Source organism: Cebus imitator, unplaced genomic scaffold (assembly GCF_001604975.1).
Source record: "Cebus imitator isolate Cc_AM_T3 unplaced genomic scaffold, Cebus_imitator-1.0 Scaffold638, whole genome shotgun sequence".
Taxonomy (NCBI): domain Eukaryota; kingdom Metazoa; phylum Chordata; class Mammalia; order Primates; family Cebidae; genus Cebus; species Cebus imitator.
The window spans coordinates 443,983-463,115 of record NW_016107953.1 but is presented as its reverse complement, the minus strand read 5'-3'; the positions used below and the strand labels follow the sequence as shown (position 1 = coordinate 463,115).

Here is a 19,133-nt window from a genome sequence, read left to right as displayed (position 1 = left end):
TATTTTTAGTAGAGACAGGGTTTCACCACATTGGGCAGGCTAGTCTCAAACTTCCAGCCTCAAGTGATCCACCCACCTCAGCCTCCCAAAAGTGCTGGGATTACAGGCATGAACCACTGCATCTGACTTCTACATTTAACATTTTTTGAGTTAAAAAAAATTGAGGGAACATTTTACAAAAATTAGAAAAGTTTGTAAAGGATGCTGCCAGTGAGGGTTGCTCGTGCCTCCGGAGCCTGTTTCTCCTCTGCGGTTCTGAGCCCAGCGCTGTTCCCACCCATCTTGGGGCAGTTACCCTTCCACAAGCTGACTCCCTCCGAACTGCAAGGGGGCTGCCTGTGTTTTCCTAACTGCACTGCGGCTCCAGACCCTAACTTCCCGGAAGGCACATTTGGTCTGGAGGCCTCTAAGTCGTGCAGAGCAAACCTAGACAGCAGCTAACCCTGGAGAAGATGCAAGTTAAACAAAAGCATCTGAGAAAGCACCTGGTGGTATGCCTGGCATGCTGCAATTCCTCAACCGCCAGTGGAACCTGACGGGGGGGACGAGATCCTTCTGGTCACCAATAAATCCCCAGTTTTCCATGGGTGACCACTGACCCTGTGTCACAGATGAGGACATAGAAAAGTGAAGTCACTGGCCCAAGCTGTGGCACGTGGTAGAGCTAGGACTTAAGCCCTGGCCGGCTGAGTCTTGCGCCTGCCTCTTTAACTGCTGTGTTATTCACTTACATATTTGGTGGAGAAACCAATGAAGGACTCATTCCACCATTTAGGTTCTGAGTCTGATTCTGGCACAACGTGCTTCCCCTCCCTGGGCCCCGGTGGGTTCATCTTTCATGAGACGGGGCTGGGCTTGCTGCCCCTCACCCGGGGCGGGGGGCGGGAGCACAACCTGTCCTATGCTAGAGATGGGTCGGATCTTGTCGTGGGCGTTCTCCCTGCAGTGCTCCAGTGCAGCGATGAAAGTGAACTGCTGCTGCTGGAAGAGCTTGTACTTCTGCTCGATGCCGCGGAGGCATTCTTTCACTTCATTCATTGTCTTTCTCTGTGGTCATTTACAGGAGAGGAGGAATCTACTGGGAGAAAGAGGATAGAGATGAGGTTCTGGGACCTGACGCTGGGATCCAGCTCCGGAGAGGAGGACTGTCGGGTGAGAGGGATACCCACGGCCCCTCTCACCCAGGCTGCACCCTTGTCCAGAGCCCCCAGACTGTCCACGACACAGCTGAGCCTGACCTTGAAATTTACCCTCTATGGACACATTCTTTGCCATGAAATGTGACTTCTTCCCTCAGCTGTGGACAGAGTTTCTCTGGTCCTCAGTTTTTCCAGATGTGGCTATCTACACACACACACATGCACACACACACGCATGCACACACAGTCTCCAGTCCCTTGCTGTGGTGTCAGCAAAACCTGGGATCAAGGGTTATGCCACAGGATATAAAACCAGGAGATTATCAGTTTGGATCCAATTATTTTAAAGCATCTGCCGCTCTGCAATTGGTAGGAAAGTCTGGGAAATCCTTCCCATGGATTAAGCAGGGAGAAGAATCAATACTCGATGGTCTAGTTTGAGGAGACATGAGTCTGCCTGCTCTGTGCTGGGGGCAGGAGCCCTGATGTCAGGTTTGCACATTCTCGGGGCAGGGCTGGTGGCTAGCAGACTGTTCCCTGCCACCTGTTAATTGCTGGAAAGCCATGATCAGTAACCTGGAGGCTGTGGGGAGGGCTGTCTCTCGGCACCTCGCAGACTGTCCCTGCTTTGATTTGGGTGGTCGTCAGAGCATCTACAAACCTCCTGTGAGCAGAAGAGTCTGCAGGTCTGTGCTCCATGACATCACAGTTTTGCTGAGTGCATGCAAAGAGCTCCAGATCACGCATTTCTATCATGTTAGAGCTGGAAGGGACTCAGAAGGCCAACTCCCTTGAGCTTCTAGGGGGAAAGTGAGGCTCAGAAGGAAAGAATTTACCCAGGGTGTCACAGCAAGTTGTGCCCAAGACACCCTGGGTCCTAGGCTTCCTTACATCTAACCAGCATCCTCAGTGCTGCCCCTCCACTGCCTCCAGTACAAAGTCCAGGCTCGAACGTATCCGCACATGAGCAGGGGTCAGAGGAGGCTGTGCTGAGGTCAGGTCTGGCCCAAGGGAGATGTTGTAGGTGGAAGGGGCCAGAACATTCAGCATGCACAGGGCAGAGAAGGCACATTCCAAGCTTCCAAGAAGGTCCCAGGTGGAGAGGAACGAGAACAAGATAGGGCCAGGAGTATTTGTTTCTGCTGTGTCCAGAGCAGGTCTGGAGCTGGGGGTATGGCCGGGGGTAGTGGGAGCAACCCCAGTTGATGCAAGAGGAGATGGCATCAGAGGAATGAAAGTAAACACAAGAACAGACCAGGAGATGGCCTCAGTGAGATGATGCAGGTGTGGTAAATCGGAGAACTTGGAGAAGGCTAGGGAAGAGGCCCTTTAGCAAGATAGAGCCCAGCCATGGAGTGTCCCTGGAGACAAAAGCCAGCAAGGCTGCCTTAGACAGACAACAGCCTTGGAAAGACGAGAGAGCACACTTCTGCAGCACAGCCACAGCGCTGTGACTGTCAACAGACACAGGGACAGCTGCAGCTCCCCTGGGGTGGGCCTGGGCCTGGGTTAGGGCCAGGGCAGGCAGGGCAGGGGCCTGTTTCCAGCACAACCTCCCATGGAAAGGAGAGCCGAGGCTGGGGAATGAGGTGGAGGGCCCAAGGTTTATTCACACCTGCCATATCCTTGGCAGAGGTTCCCTGTTGCGCCTCCCATGGTATCTGGCTCACCCGGGCCCAACTAGGGTGAGGCGAGGGAGGTACTTGCCTCCATGCAAAACTTAAGGAGCTACCAAAAAACTCAGCAATCAAGATAAAAATAGGCCAGGCACAGTGGCTCATGCCTGTATGTAATCCCAGCACTTTGGGAGGCTGAGGCAGGAGGATTGCTTGAACCCAGGAGGTCAAGGCTACAATGAGCCATGATCACACTACTGCACTCCAGCCTGGTTGAAACAGTGAGACCCTATCTCACAAAAAAAAAAAAAAAAAAAAAAAAAAAAAAAAAAAAAAAAAAAAAAAAAAAAAGTAGTTGGGATTACAGGCGTGTACCACTACACCTGGCTATTTTTTGTGTTTTTAGTAGACAGAATTTCACCATATTGGCCAGGATGGTCTTGAACTCCTGGCCTCAAGTGATCCACCTTTCTCAGCCTTCCAAAGTGTTAGAATGATAGGGATGAGTCACTGTACCCAGTGCCCCAGTGCCAAAAACCTTTTTTTGTTTTGTTTTGTTTTTTGTTTGTTTGTTTTTAAATGGAGTTTCACTCTTGTAGCCCAGGCTGGAGTGCAATGGTGCAATCTTGGCTTACCGCAACCTCTGCCTCCTGAGTTCGAGCAAATCTCCTGCCTCAGCCTCCCGAGTAGCTGGGATTACAGGCATGCACCACCACGCCCAGCTAATTTTGTATTTTTAGTAGAGACAGGGTTTCTCCATGTTGGTCAGGCTGGTCTCAAACTCCCAACCTCAGGTGATTCGCCTGCCTCGGCCTCCCAAAGTGCTGGGATTACAGGTGTGAGCCACCATGACCGGTGCCAAAAATGTTTTTTAAAGGGGTCTTGCTCTTTCATGCAGGCTGGAATGTGGTGGTGTGATCACAACTCACTCTAACTTTGACCTTCCTGGGCTCAAGAGATCCTCCTGCCTCAGCCTCCTGAGTAGTTGGGACCTCAGGTACATGCCACCATGCCTGACTACTTTTTTTTCTTTCTTCGTAGAGATGGGGTCTCCCTATGTTGCTCAGGCTGGTCTCGAACTCCTGGGCTCAAGTGATCCTCCCACCTCAGCCTCCCAATATGCTGGGATTATAAGCATGTGCTGGCAACATCAGAATTTTTAAAGAAAAGATTGCTGTATCTTGCTGTACTGAAGCGTGAGGCGAAAGGAAAAATCAGTGATACTGAGTCTGCCTCGACTTAAACTTTTGACATGTTATTCTAAATGGATTTTAGGCACTGTTTTTGATTTTTTAAAATATTGCATTAAAACATCCACCTCAAAGACTGAATTGTTGACATCCCCTTAAGTATTGTGCTGAGAGTGATCACTCGCCTGGCCCTAATCCTGGCCCAGGGCTTACAAATGACATAAAGTTGAAGCTCCAGAGAAGTGAGAGATGGCACATCAGTGGAGTTCCAGGAGAAGGGGTGTGTGCCCTTTTGGCCTGGCTTTTTCCCATCATGCTCATAGCTGTGGCTGGTGGTGGTTGAGAAGGCCCGGAGTCACAAAGGCCTGGATTCAAATCCTGCTTCCACCCCTTCTTGTCGACCTTGGGCAAGCTGCCCATCCTCCCTAGGCCTCAGTGTGCAGCAGCCTCCCAGCCTGGGGGGAGCTGACATGAGACCAGAGGTGGGTGGCGTTGACCATGGAGCCTGCAATGTGGCGGTGCCATCATCAGAATCATCAACGCTACTGTGGCTGAAGCATGGGTGTGTGCACTAACAGGGGACACCACAAGCACAGTGTGGCCCTCAAACGAAGCAGGAACTGCTGAGGACTTGACCTCCTGGAGGAGGGGAAGTTTGAACCTGGACTTGAGAAAGAGGAGGCCGTGGAGAGGTGAAGCAGGTACGCAGTGGGGGTGGGACCCTGGGCTAGAGGTTGGGGGGTGGGGATGTGGGACTGCCGTAAGCAGGTGCAGAAGAGGGCAGTGGACAGGGTCAGGCTGAGGGACCCCAGTGTCAGGAGAAGCATTTGAAAGAACGGCAGGAGGCTTCTAAGCCAAGGCGGTGAAAAGCACTTCATGCATGCACTCATTCCCTTGTGCACTCATACTGTGTGCCAGGTGCTATTCAGGCGCTGGGCTAGCCAACAAGATTCGCTGCCCTGGAGGAACTCATCTTTCACAGGGGAAGGTAGACCATGCAGAAGAGTGAAACAAACAGCATTTTAGATAAGGAGGAAACACAGCAGGGAAGCAGGTGGGAACCTCAAGAATGAGGGGCCACCATCTGCAGGAGGGGCATTTGCAGGAGGAGGGTGGGTATCATGCCGGAAGAGCTGGAGCTGTGCTTAGATCCTGGGCTGAAGAAGGGTGGCTCACTTCAGTCCTCCTGAGAAGAGCGGGGGGTCGCCTGATGGGGCTCTAGGCAGCCCTGGAGCGAGGCGCCATGCTTATCCTCACAGGATAGGTCGGAAAGTGAGGCCGGATGAGGAATGCGCAAGTCAGGACTTCCTGCTTGGCTCTGCCTGGCTATTTTATAAAGTCTGGGCTCTTAACTTGGATCCCTCCCTTCCTCCTCCCTCCCTCCTCCCCTTCCCTTGGTAGTACTTAGAGACAAACACACCAGACATCAGAGTTGACTGCGGCAGTGAGGATAGGGACTGCAAAGGCCTTGATGAGCTGCCTGACCTCGCTACAGTTCATGCACTGGCTAGACCCCTAGCCCTAGGCCCCACTTCCATTACCACTAGACTCTCCCTTTTTCTTGACCCAAAACAAACAGGACTAAACATTCAAGGGGCTGCCCTTTGTGGGCCTAGCTCCCTGGGGCTGTCAAGTTCTCCAGGGATACAGCACTACCTTGGCTGGTGGCCCCAAGAGCCCCTGAGAGCAAAACTGACTCCACTCTTGATCCTAGTAACTTGTGACATGCACACCAGGAATGTCATGAGAGGAGCTGTAATAAGCTATCCGAAGTGATCGGCCCTTGAATGAGAGCCACTGCAGCCAAATTAGTGTGGATAAAAGGCACAGGGTACGGGCACTTTTCGATCTGGAGGAGGGAGAAAAAAAATGATTACCCACAGGTTTTAGGCTTTAATTGATTTGTATTTTTCCAGGCTGCTAAAGAAGATTAAATCATGGTATGAAAAGCGCCTAGGGCTTAAAATAAATGAGGAGAAAGGCAAGTCATTTCAGAAATGTCCAGGAAGCAAACCAAACCTCTCCAGTGCAGATGGCAGGCTTGCTTGTTGCATTCTTTGCTCAGGGGGAGGCTGCTTCCTTTTCTTCCCCAGCTATCTTTACAGTTGGCTTTGACAAGCCTACCAAACTGTGCACACTTTGAGGAAAGAGTTTGGAGGGGAAGAGGCAACAGTGCTGGCTTTTACGTCGGGAGGGCATGTCTCTGGGCTGCTGGCTGGTAGAAAAGGGCTTTAGCTGGAGCCTGGATGCCGAGTTCATGCCCTAGCCAAGATTTCTCCCTTTTCTGGGCCTCAGTTTATCCATCTGTCAAATGAGACAGTTTGGATGAGCCTCTTCTTCAAGGGGCCTTCTGATTCTAAGGTTGTATCATCAACAATTGATGAGGGAAGAAGCCCAGAAAGGGAACATGACTTACCCAAAGTTACCCAGCCAACCAGTCCTCACTGTTCTAATCCTCCAATTTCTCACCTGTAAAATGGGAATGAAGGTTGTTGGAACGATTAAACAAGATACTACTACTAATAGTAGCCCCATACACTGCGTGCTTACTGCATGCCAATTACTCTCCAATACATCAGCTCCTGAAATCCTTCAGCAGCCCCCCGCTTCACAGGGGAGGAAAGTGAGGCACAAACAAGTGAAGAGTTTGCCAAGCCCACACAGTAAGAAATGGAGCCGGGACTTGCATCCGGGCTGTAAGCATTGACTGTGCCATTTTCCCTCTCCATAAGGTACAGAGACAACAGAGTTTTGCCGTGAGCACAAAGTTAAGAGTCCAACAAACGGTAACTCCTACTATTAATGGCAACAGACCAGAGCTAGAGCTCCCAATTCATTGTTGCGACCAATAAAATACCAGGCAACCCCGTACCACTGGGAATTCACACAACTCGGAAAGTCTCCAGTCGAACCTCACCCTCGCGTCCCAGAGACAGCTGTGCAGGCCCCTCTATCCTCCGGACCCCTCCATCTTTCTATCCTCCACTCCAGCTTCCAGTTTCTGACCCAGAGGCAGGGGTGGGGTCCGAGTGGGCCTACCCACCTTCGTCCCTGTTTACCCTTGCTTGTCCTAGAGCGCTCTTCGGTCCACGGAGCACCCTGAAACTGGAGTGACTCCGGGAGTGTCGGGGCCCCGGAGGGTGGGGGAGGCCCACCCCAGGGCCTGGGAGGCGGGGATGGGTGGGGAGGTCCGGTAAGAAGGGGCGGGGCCGCGGGCCTGATTGTTACTGCCGGTGCCATAGCAATCGGGTCACGTGGCCGCTCGGCGTGAGCCCGGGAGCGGGAGGAGGGGTCTCCCGGGCCTGGACGCTAGGAGTTGGCCTGAGGATTTCCACCCGATCCTCGAACCTCCGGCCTGTCCCATAGACGCCCCTCCCTGTTCAAGCAGCCTGTCCCACATCTATTCCTGCGTCTGTTAAAGATGGGGAAACTGAGGCATAGGGAGCGGGGCAGCGGGGGAGGACAGGGAGTGCTAACAGAACCAGAAGCAGGGTCTGCCTCCCGCCACCTCGGGGGGCCGACTTGCCCCTCTTGGGTTTCGTCGGGGGTCTCAAATCCGAGGAGGCCCAGCTGGAATCCGCCTGAGGGTGTCCCCGCTAAGATGCTCAAATGGGGAAAGCGAGGCCCGGGTTGGGGAAAGAACTTGCCCGAGCCGCCGAGCGCGTCTGCCGGGGAGGTCGGGGCGGGGGGCGACGCGCAAGACTGAGGCTCCGGAACCCTGGCAGGGCGCGGAGGCGTCTGCGGGGCGGGGCCGCGGCGCGCGCTGATGACGCAGCCGGCGCGGCGGCCCTAGCGACGCTGTTACTAGGGAGCGGCGCGCCGCGACGGCTGCATGGACGCGTCTACAGCCCCGCACCGTATCCCACCCGAGATGCCTCAGTACGGGGAGGCGAACCACATCTTCGAGTTGATGCAGGTGACCTGGCAGCCCTGCCTGTCGCGACGTCGGCGGCGGCTCGGGAGCCTCCACTGCGACGTCGGGTGCGCAGCCGGAACCCGCAGCTGGGGCCGAGTCGGGAGCCCACGAAGGAGCCCAGCTCCGGGTGTCAGATTAGTGTGTCGCCGTGACCCCGAGGGGGCCCTCGAGCTGGGGACGCCCTCTGGCCCTGCTCGGGTCGGCCTCGGGCGGACCCAGGGGGAGGCAGGAGGCCACTCGGGCCGGGATTTTGGCCCTGGCTGTGCCGCCAGCGGGCTTATGGTCTGAAACCAGTCCTTTCCTTTTCTCGGTTTCCCCGCATGTGAAATGCCAGGTTCCAAGAGATGGTCTCCCGGGGCTCTCCCGACGCTGAGAATTCCCATCTGTCGAATTGGTGGGGAGCTTCTCGGCCCAGGTTTCTGAGGTTGTCGTTGTCCGAGTTCAAGCTGGCATCTCCATCCTCCGAGAGGGCCGCCTCTAGGACAGCAGCATTTCCCACCCTGGCCCCTCCTCCTCAGGGCCAGACGTCCCCGGCAGCTCCAAAGCTCTCATCCTGGGTCCGGGCCTGTGACTGGGCCCCTGTAGCTCACCATGTGATCCTCGGCAAGGCCCCGCCCCCGCCGGGGTCTCAGTTCTCCCTTCTGCACTTGATGGAAGTCAAGGCTTTCAGGAGCTAGAGGGGAAGAACTCTCAGCTACTCAAAGATTCTGAGAGGCAAAGGGAAGGTGGAGCTCAGCTTCCAGAACATTTGTCTGCTTCTCAGGGTACACCCCATACCCAGGGGTAATGGCAGGGAGGGCATGGTGGTGTCTGTGGTCATGCGAGCCTCTGTCCTGCACACTGGATAGCTGAGCCCAGACTAAGAAACCTGTGTCTGTACCTTCAGCAAACATGTTTTCCTCGGAAAGTGTTAACTGATCGAGGGAGTGCGAGAGATTCCTAAAACTGCTTGACTGGCCAATCAGAATAAAATAGCTAGCTGGGTTAGAAGTCAACAGGTGAGGACAGGAGGGGAGCATCCGGAGCCCTGTGGTCTACTCTAGAGAACCTGATGTGTTTTTCACAGTGATTGTTGGAGGAATTGCTCAAGAAAGCTTTTATTTATTTTGAAACAGAGTCTTGCACTGTTGCCCAGGCTGGAGCACAGTGCTGCAGTCATGGCTTACTGCAGCCTTGAACTCCTGGGCTCGAGCAGTGCTTCTGCCTCAGCCCCTCCAGAGAAGCTGAGACTGCAGGTGCAGGCCACCATACCTGGCTGATCTTTTTTATTTTTTATTTTAGTAGAGATGAGGTCTTGCTATGTTGCCCATACTAGTCTTGAACTCCTAGACTCAAACAGTCCTTCTGCCTCAGCCTTCAACAAGAAAGCTTTTAGTCCAGTATTTCCAGTTTTAGTCATCTGTGTATTCCCTCCGTGGTTTTGATCATTTTCATTTTTTATACTTTTTATTTTAAAATAATTTTAGATTCACAGGAAGTTAGAAAATATGGATATCTGGTCTCCCCCAGTAGCCCCAGTGATAACATCTAACATAACTGTAGCACATTGTGAAAACCAGGAAACTGGTATCGGTACAGCAGGATTACCTGGACTGTAGGCCTGATTTGGATTTCCTCCTTTTTTGCCTGTGTGGATGTTTTTGTTGTGCTTACAGTTCTGTGCATTTATCACATGTACAGATTCGCATAACCACTACTGCATTTCCACTTGAACTAATCACTTTTTGAAATCAACTCAACTTTTAAAAAATTAAATAGCTGCTTTGCCTCCTCCTAAGTGATATCCTTGAAATTATAGATTTGATGTACTTAGTTTTCCAATACACATTAAATACATGATGATTTAAACATGAAATTTAAAATATTTATGTGTGAACCATCTAAAATCATCTCATTCCATCGCACCAGTGATATACAAACATGAATTCACTCCAGCTGTGCTACTGAATGGTTAGAGAAGCTAAGGCCCAGAGAAGGGAAGGGGCTTGCTGATGAGATACAGTGGGGCTGGAACCAAGACTTCCCATGGCTCGGTGCTGTTTTTCTTGCCCCACACTCCCTTCGCTCCCAGAGGGCTGGAGCCCCTTTCCTTCCTTGCCCCTGGGGCTGAAGGATACCCCTTATTGTGACAGCACAGCTGCTGTCAGCTCCCTCTCATTTCTGTGCCTAGGGTTTTGCGACCCCAGAAGCCACTTACCTTTGATATGTTTGCCTGATTGGATGAAATGGCCAGACTATCCCAGGACTATTTAGAAATCTGGCTGGTAAATATTCCATTCCATTCTGGAGGGACACAGGTAGTGGTGATGGTCTGTTTCCCAACAAACATCTGCACTGGGCATCTGCTATGACTGTCAGGCATTGGGGTGCCAGGAGGGCTCTAGGTAGACGAGGAAGCCCACAGAACGCATGGCCTGCTGAGAGAATGATGGCTTGGTGAGTAGGGACAGGGTGAGGCATGAAACACGGCGATGCCTGCAGGCAGGTACAGGAGCATCTGACATATTTACCTAGTGCACATACTCAAGAAGGTATGTTCCCATTGAGATCTGAGACTGAGCAGAAATTAGCCAGGATGAAAATGAGGAAGGAGCTTCATCTGCCAAGGCTCTGAGGGGAACAGTGATGCTTAAGAACTTGGAGAAGGCTTGTCTGGGAAGCCCAAAGGGCCCCAGGGGAGAGGGCCTTGGGATTGCCTACTCTGAATCAGGGCGAGGCTCCTCCACTTCTGCCTCCCTCTAGGTGCTCCCCAGCAGCACCACGTGGCCCCACTCATGCCTCTGTTCATGAGGACCCAAGCAGATGCCAGTTTTGGCAGGAGCTGGGTCCCAGGCCGAAGTCATGTTTGGTGGGGTGCAGTGGAGAAAGCAGGCCCCATAGCTAGCATCTATGGTGACCAGGTGTCCCTGCAGGTAGTAATAACCTGGGTGTCTGCCCTGTACCTACAGAACATGCTGGAGCAACTTCTGATCCACCAGCCTGAGGACCCCATCCCCTTCATGATCCAACACTTGCGTAGAGACAACGACAATGGTGAGCACTGGCTGGGGCTTCCCCTCCCCATCTTCCCCTTCCCTCCTCCTCCTTCCCCTTCTTCCCCAGCTCCTCTGCCTCTTCCTCCTCCTCCTCTTCAGGGACCCTACCCAACCCTGAGAATAGCTGAGCACCATTCTGTCCTACCTGTGTCTGAAGGGAGGTCAGAAGGGAGGGGTTTCAACAACTTGAGGTGTCGGTTAATTGAAAAATGCGTTAGTTTCTTTTGGAGCCCAACTTGTAAAAATTTTCTTGCCAAGTTATTAAAATGAAAACCCCAGAATGGCCTATGGAATCAATTATTAATGCTTTCGCCTGCCCTAGTTGATGTTGCGTTAGGTTTCAGCTCTCTCATCACTCCACTTGTCAGGTGTAAGTTTGGTTTCTGGTCTACCTAGACAGGCAAGCACTTGGGCTTTTCCAACGGTCTCATCATTGGCACCTGTTAATGAGTTTCCGAGCTCCCCAAACCTTTGCAATCGACCAGTGCAGGTCAGCCAGACCCAAGGCCAGAGCACAGAACTGGGGAGGAGGGAGGCGCTCACACAAGGAAGGTCCCTCCTTTCTACTCCACTCCACAGTCGATTTGCCAAGAGAGGATCAGTCCCGTCCACTGTGAGCTGTTGGGGAGGACTGATGTCTGGGGGCTTTTATGTTTCTTTCATTGGAGCATTAGCTGCTTTAAAGGAGCTACACTTACCAGTGAAATTAGCACTTGGTACAGCTGAAGACAGAGGCCTGAGATGCCCAGTGCAGAGGTTCAGAAGGCCCAAGGGGAGAAATGAAGCTAGGAATAAAGAAAGAAAGAGAGAAAGAAGAAAGAAAGGAGGGAGGGAGGAGAAGAAGGAAGAGAGAAGGAAAGAGAGAAACAGGTGAGAGAGGAGGTTTCAAGCCTTTTCCTCATGTCCTGCATGGTGGTCCTGACACATCCAGGCCTGGCTGCAGAGCAGGAGGATGATGGAATCTTAGGTCCTGATGCCACTGCATGAAACTAGGTGGGCAGATTCAGAGACCCTACAAAGGGGCCACAAAGAGACCCTTTTCTGAGCCTCTAGTTAGGCACAAATGGCCGATTCACTGGGCATTCCCTCGTTCAGCAGATGTTGACTGAGAGTCCCTGTGCCCAGGCAGGGGTGGAGCGGTGCTGGGGTGGCCTCGGAACCCCCTTCCCAGTGTCTGATTTTCAATCTCCCCAACCCCACCTTCCTAGTGCAGTTTATTCTGTCCTGCAGTGACTCTTAGAGACCTCCTTTCTCTGGTTTGCTGTTTATTATATGGCACAGGTGGGAGGTTCTACCTCTCCAGATTCACCTGCTCTTAGGGTGGGTGTTAAAGCCACCCTGCCCTCCTGAGTGTCCCTTACTGCTGCAGACTTAGGCTTGCCCCCAGGCCTCACTGACTCCATTTGCCAAGGAAGAAGTTCCCACACTCCCCTCGCCCCCATGGAGGCTTGGGTGTTATTCCAGGGCTGTGGATAGCATCCCTGCCTCCACGCAACTATCTTACACTGCCACCACCAGAGAAAGGATGGACAGCAAAGGGAAAGCAAAGTAAAAAGAAACACAAAATAAAAGTGAAAAAAGGGCCAAGCAACAGCTAAAGTAAATCAGAGTAAGACAAAGCCAACCTCACGGCGGGGCGCAGGCCTCTCCTGCCACCCTGCCCCCGCCACTGCCAGGGACCCTTCAGCTCACTCATCTGAAAATATAGAGACCATGAGAGATGGTTGCTCTTTGACCTCACTTCCCTCATTTGTAAAACAGATGTGTTTGGTTAACCCAGAGGGAAGCCGTGAAGCTCTGGCCTGGTCAGTGGTGGCTGAAGGAATGGGACATCCCTGCTGCACGCATGGGTAGGGGGCTCCTAGGGATGCGATGTCGAGTTTCCACTGGTGAAAAGCTTGATAGATTTATCTAAATTAAAAGCTGTGCTTGCCAGCCGGGCCAACATGGCGAAACCCCATCTCTACTAAAAATACAGAAATTAGCTGGGCGTGGTGGCACATGCCTGTAATCCCAGCTACTCAGGAGACTGAGGCGGGAGAATCGCTTGAACTTGGGAAGTGGAGGTTGCCGTGAGTCAAGATCTTGCCATTGCACTCCAGCCTGGGTGACAGAGTGAGACCCTGTCTCAAAAAAAAGAAAAAAATTGTGCTTGACAGCTGGGTGTGGTGGTGCACCTGTAGCTCCAGCTACTTCGTAGGCTGAGATGGGAGGATCGCGTGAGGCCAGGAGTTTGAGACCACAGTGCCGCGACTGCACCTTGAACACCACTGCACTCCACCCTGGGCGACATAGTGAAACTTTCTAAAAAAAAAAAAAATGTGCCTGGTAATAATGTAACCACTTGAACTCTCATAAATTAGGTTGCACTGACACTTCCTACTGTTTGAAAATCCTACTTGGGGCATGCCCTGTGCTCTTCTCTTTTTCTTTCCTTTCTCTCTCTCTCTCTCTTTTTTTTTTTTTTTTTTTTTTTTTTTTAGAGACAGGGTCTCACTCTGTTGCTCAGACTGGAGTACAGTGGGGTAATTATAGCTTACTACAGCCTTGACCTCCTGGGCTCAAGCGATCCTCCCGCCTCAGCCTCCTGAGTAGCTGGGTCTACAGGTGCATGCTATTGCACTGGCTAATGTTTGAAATATTTTTACAGAGATGGGGTTTCACTGTGTTGCCAAGGTCTGTGCCCGTGAGCTCAAGTGATCCTCTTGCCTTGGCCTCCCAAAGCACTGGGATTACAGGCATGGGCCACTGTGCCCTGCCGTCTGTGTCTTTAAACCACTAACATCAAGGCTTACCTAGTTCCCCAGCCCAGAAATTCAAGAGCCTTGAATCTCAAGAAATTTGAGGCAGATTCAATTATCTCTTTATGTTTTGATCTTGCCCCTCTGTGTGCAGTTTTAATTTCAATGTCAAACTATCCACTTCATCAGGATTTTGAAGTTTAAACATCCTCTTTTTGGTTTGGATGCAGTGTAGTTGATGTCGGCTGGACAGCCACCCTTGCTCCCGCCTCCGCCTCTTCATCTCCTCTTCCCACTCTTCTCAGCGCCCCTTTCCCTTCACCCGCAGGTCTGGGGCTTCCCAGAGGCTCCCTCCATGGAGCCCTTGCTCCTTTCTCTGCATTGCACCTGCTCCATTGCTCTCGAGCAGGGATGAAGGATCCAGACCTGCCTTGTGCCATCTCTAGCTGGGGGCCAGCCTCCTGTCTGTCCTCCTGAATAGCTGAGTCAAGCTCTTGGCCCAGATGCTCTCAGGGAGTAGAGTCACTGGGTCCCAGGAACCACTGTTTTGGGGAGTTTGTTCCCCACAGCCCTGTACCCCACTGCAGGCCCTCAGCTGGTGGCTTTTGTGGATGTTGGAACATTTTGTCCTTTGGCTCAAGTCCCAACCACTGAAATGGAAAGAAGAGAGGGACACCCATGGGTTTCTCTCCCTTTTCCCAAGCGTCTGCAGACAAGTGGAGCAGAAATGTGAAGGAGGAGGGGAGACTACCTGCCTTGGCGACTCGTCTAGGAGTAGGGAGAAGCCTGAATCAGCTAAGCCCAACCCTCATGTGTCCTAGAAGAGTGCGGGAGGCTTGGAGAGGCCCATGACGTCCCGTGTATGTTTTTGTTCTTCCGGGCTGGTATGTCAGGTCATCCTGCCCCCTTCCAGCCACGCAGCATCGTCTGCTAACTATAGCCAGGACCTCACCCCTTCCTCTTGCTGGGCCTGGGATTAACTGCCACATGCAGTGATGTGGCTGGTGACTGGGGTAGAGGGAGAGGAGGCCCAGGACTCATCGCGGTGAGTGAGCACATGAGGGAGCAGAGGGAGCCCGGCACATGGGCTGGCAGCCCCTTCGCCGCCAGAAAAGCAGATTTAGTACAAAGTGAGCATTTACAGTAGCCCTGGGCAATATTAAAGCAGGCGATGGTGTATATAATGGTGTGTTTCGTTTTTTATCAAACGTTTGTCCAAGAAAGCCGTGTATTAGAGCTCCAATACCTAAGGGTTTTCTTGTGAATTTTAAATCATGCTCCTAGTTAAACCTCAAAAGGATCTGTGGATGGAAAGGTTTTTTGATTTCCTTTGAAGTGGTTGGAAGAAGTTGATTACTCTTGGCAGTCAAGCAGCCTTTTATGACACTGTTTATAAATAATTACTCATGAGCAGGGCTGGAGTTTCAAGGTGTTAGATTTTAAGAAACTGAAATTAATCACATAAATGTGTGGGAGAAATTAGGTGGGGAGAAAGGCCGTGGATGTTCCCCTTTTAAAGTATGTTCATAGATGTGTACCATTTGGGTGCCACTTATGGGAACCTAGAAGGGGAGGATTTCCCTGCAGCCCCCAGCCCAGCAACTCTCAGGCTAGTGCGTGACTCAGGAGTCAGGTTCATTCCCCAAGGCCATTGCTGAGCTGCATCTCCCTGCCCCTCAGGCTCTGTGCCCACTGAGTCCCGTTGGGTCTTGTCTGTTTTTGGAGGAGCTTCAGCAGGGCCTGTGGTCAGAGCCCTGGAGGGGCAGCAGGTAGTGTTGCATGAGCAGACCCAGGTTCCCCACTGCTCCCTCACCCGACTTTGGCCAAGCAGGTGCTCTCCCTGTGGTCCAGGTGAGCCCTCTGCCTCATGGGCCAAGGCTTCTCCACCCTGAACACCCTTCCTGCCACTCCTCCCCAGAAACCTCCCAAGGCACCCTGGCTCCCATCTCACCTCATTCTCTCACCTGACCACATGTCCTCAAAGCCAACTTGTTTCCAGACTTGTCCTGCAAGGAGTGTTTCCTACAGCTTCCTAGAGTGGCTTTTCTCACCCACGGGGAGGGCCCTGGAAGGCCTTGCCCCGGCCACAGCTCTAGAACAGAGAATAGGCCGCTGAATGCCCACCCTGGCTCCCACTCCAGAAGCTAAAAACACCTTCCCAGCTTCCATGACAGGGCCCGAGCCTGCCACCAGAGCTTCACCTGCCAGACTCGGAATCACGGGCAGGTCCCAGAGCACTCCCTGGCAGCTCTGCAGGGCCTGGTTCCTGGGGGGAAGGGCAGCATGGTTGATGGCAGTGCCATGCCCACGTGTGTCAGTGGCATCATGGGCACGGGCTGCACTGTCTGGTGTCTTCCCAGCCCATCTGGTGGCCTTGCTTGGGGTGTTATTCCTGTGGGGTAGCCCTGAGGGCCTGGCTCCCCAACCTGTGCAGGACTCTGTGAGCCATGCTGGTTTTTCTATCTATCTATCTACCTATCTATTGATCGACTGATCAATCGATATAGATATTTTAAGACGAAGTCTTGCTCTGTCACCCAGGCTGGAGTGCAGTGGCGTGATCTCAGCTCACTGCAACCTCTACCTTCTGAGTTCAAGTGATTCTCCTGCCTCAGCCTCCCAAGTAGCTGGGATTACAGGCATGTGCCACCACACCTGTCTAATTTTGTGTATTTTCAGTAGAGACGAGGTTTCACCATGTTGGCCAGACTGGTCTCAAACTCCTGACCTCAAGTGATCTGCCCATCTCAGTCTCCCAAACTGCTGGGATTGCAGTAGTGGGCAATCAACCCCCCTTCTCTTCTTGACTCATCCATTTCCTGCACTTCTACCCAAACATGCTGACTGGCAGAGGGGGACCCTTTTTAAGACCATAGTAATGATGGTGACAAAGGTGACAAACGGTGATCATAGAACAAGATGGGGACAGCCAAGGAGGTGGTCCTGAAGCTCACTCTGTGTGGCTTCTCACAGTTCCAGGTGCCATGGGGTGATCCAGGAGGACGAGACTCTGTCTCTGCCCTTGGGAGCTTCTCTTCCTGTGGGGACAGCGACTCCTCCTGTTTCTCAGCAGCATGCTGACATTCACCAGCGTGGAAGGCTGCAGCAGCCTGCCACTTGATCACGGGCCACCACAGGGGAGCAAGAACAAGGATCTCAGGGAGGAAGAAGGAGTGGGAGGCTGGGGGTGCCAGGGGCTGGGGAGGGAGGACGTTCCTGATGGGAAATGACAGGTGGCAAGGCAGGAACGTGGAGGGAACATCCACAGGGAGAATAAGAAGGTCCACAGCTTCTGAGGTCAGAGGAGAGGATCATTCAGCGAGTTACCTTGACTTCCTCCAAAAATGAGAAGGTACCAAGAATTTGGACAAACATCCATTTAAACCCAAGCAGCCGCTGGGTGTAGATGTGCTAACCATTAAATTACTGGCCAAAAGGACACTGTCCATCTCCTTTTCTGTGTCTGCCTCCAAACTAGAAGGCCATGCACCTCCCTCCTCTGCTGAGACAAGATTCCCTCCCAGAAGCCTGGCTGGAAGGGGCTCTCATGCAGACGTTAGAGGCTCATGTGACTTGCAGTGGACGTCTGTTCATCTGTCCCTTTGGGTCAGGGGCCAGGCCAAGGTTACCAGCTCCCTACAAGGAGGGAGAGCTGGCACAATCAAGATGGTGTTCAGCACGTGGGCAGTGTGGGTGCGTCTGTGCAGCCCCCACTGCTGTTCCCTTCATTTTGACCCAAGTGTGATGCCTTCCAGCACCCTTCTCGCCATGCTGGTCATCTCTTCTCCGGTCGCCAGCAGCCACTCTAGCTCCATCTCACCTCATCCTGTCACCTGACCACTGGCCTCAAAGTCTGCTCATTCCCAGACTTGTCCTGCAAGCAGTATTTCCACCCACAGCGGCTTCTCTCACCTACGGGGAGGGCCCTGATAGGCTTTGCCCCAGCTTACAGGCCTTGAACAGAGGAAGGGCCGCTGAATCTGTGCCCTGGCTCTCCCCCGCCAGAAGCTGAAAATGCCTTTCCAGGGCCTGGAAAGGCCAGGGCCTGGGCCTGCCCCCAGAGCTTCACCTGCCGGGTGAGCCCAGACTCTGGGTCACACACAGGTCCAGGAGCTGTTGGTTCACATCCCACTCTTGTCAGTAGCCTGGGTTAAGAATTCTGTGGGACCAAAACCAGCCAAGACTAAAATCAAACACGCTGCCATTGTCTTCCATTTGCATAGAAACGTCCGTCGGTTTATAAAACCTGAGAAATGTTCCTTTCTCAGGTTTTATAAATCTGGCTCATATACTCCAGGCTTTTCCCATTACTTCCCTCTGTAAAATCATGGGGAATACAATTTGCTAAATAAAAAGGCATAAACATAAAAAAAAAAAAAAGCTTCTAAGGTCGATTTACATAAATTACAGCTTTATTGGAGAGAGCCTCCCTGAGACAAAGTCCTTGTTTAAAATGCTTTATGGTGTTTGAAATCCCAATTGCTCTTGATATTTATGGGTTTGGTAAACAAGTTACCGTGTCCATGTCCCCTTGGAGGTAGAAGAATAAACCATCTTGGTGATCACTAAGCTCTCTAAACACAGAGAATATGTTCCGTGGCAAGAGTGCCTCTGAGCCGCCGGGTTACAGATGGCCATGTCACTGGCAGAAAATGAAATCTGGGGAGGGAAGAAGTAAGTACACTCCGAGTACTGCAGACGTGGAAGGCTGCTTGTCATGCTGAGTGGTGACATTCAAATCTTTTTATTCCACAGTGCCGAGGATTGTAATATTAGGTCCACCCGCCTCGGGGAAAACAACCATAGTAAGTGTATCATATTAAGTGTTGTAATACTGTAGCATCTCATTTATCCCCCAGAGCTGGAATGAGACTGCACCTCCTTGAATTTGCAGTATAACTGAGCTTTTCTTCTCCTTTTCCTCCTTCTTACTTTCTTCTTATTACAAAAGGTAGTGTGTATTCATAGCAGAAAACCTAGAAACTGTGAAAGACCAAAAATATAATTCCCCGACCATCCAGAGATACGCATCCCCTTAACACGCTTGGGTATACTTCCCAGAGCTTTTTCTTGCCTGCATATACACTATCCTTGCACACCCTTTGTGATATCCTTAGGATACACTTCCAGAAGTAGAAGTGCTGGGTCCAACAGTATACACATTTCACAGACTGACTTGGAATCCTACAATTCACTCTGAACATTTTAATTGTGAAATATTTAAAAGAATCAGAAAAGCACAGCAAACAATATCATGGATATTCGTGTACCCAACTCCCAGATTTTATGCAAATTTAACATGTCATCATATTTGCTTTGTTTATTCTCTCCCCATTTTGAAGAAAACATATCTTTGAAGATACAGCAAATGCTTGGGCCCACCTCTCCCACCCTTTTTCATCTCTCCCTCCCTAGAGGCATTCACTGTCCAGAAACTGGTGGTGTGTGCTTCATTCATCTATGGCTTCGATCTTTAAGGTCTTTTTTTTTTTTTTT

At 51.8% G+C, this 19,133-nt stretch overlaps 2 protein-coding genes across 7 annotated transcripts in view; one reads left to right on the top strand and one right to left on the bottom strand.

The window, feature by feature from the left end:
• SPACA9 (sperm acrosome associated 9) overlaps positions 1-7,700 on the bottom strand; it is a 12,078-nt gene extending 4,378 nt beyond the window's left edge. The window contains exons 1-3 of one of the 6 annotated variants that reach the window (XM_017517600.2): positions 6,989-7,569; positions 6,362-6,414; positions 895-1,078 (exon numbers count right to left, since the gene is read on the bottom strand). In XM_017517600.2, the coding sequence (XP_017373089.1) occupies positions 895-1,038 (144 nt within the window). In that variant the 5' untranslated portion in view covers positions 1,039-1,078; positions 6,362-6,414; positions 6,989-7,569. Of the gene's footprint in view, positions 1-894; positions 1,079-5,601; positions 5,779-6,361; positions 6,415-6,988; positions 7,570-7,592 lie in introns of those variants that run through there. The other 5 variants (XM_017517599.2, XM_037734580.1, XM_017517606.2 and 2 more) reach the window with 5 other exon arrangements.
• Positions 7,701-7,755: 55 nt separating this feature from the next.
• AK8 (adenylate kinase 8) overlaps positions 7,756-19,133 on the top strand; it is a 154,641-nt gene continuing 143,263 nt past the window's right edge. The window contains exons 1-3 of the mRNA XM_037734581.1: positions 7,756-7,861; positions 10,810-10,894; positions 18,393-18,442. Of these exons, the coding sequence (XP_037590509.1) occupies positions 7,778-7,861; positions 10,810-10,894; positions 18,393-18,442 (219 nt within the window). The 5' untranslated portion in view covers positions 7,756-7,777. The remainder of the gene's footprint in view (positions 7,862-10,809; positions 10,895-18,392; positions 18,443-19,133) is intronic.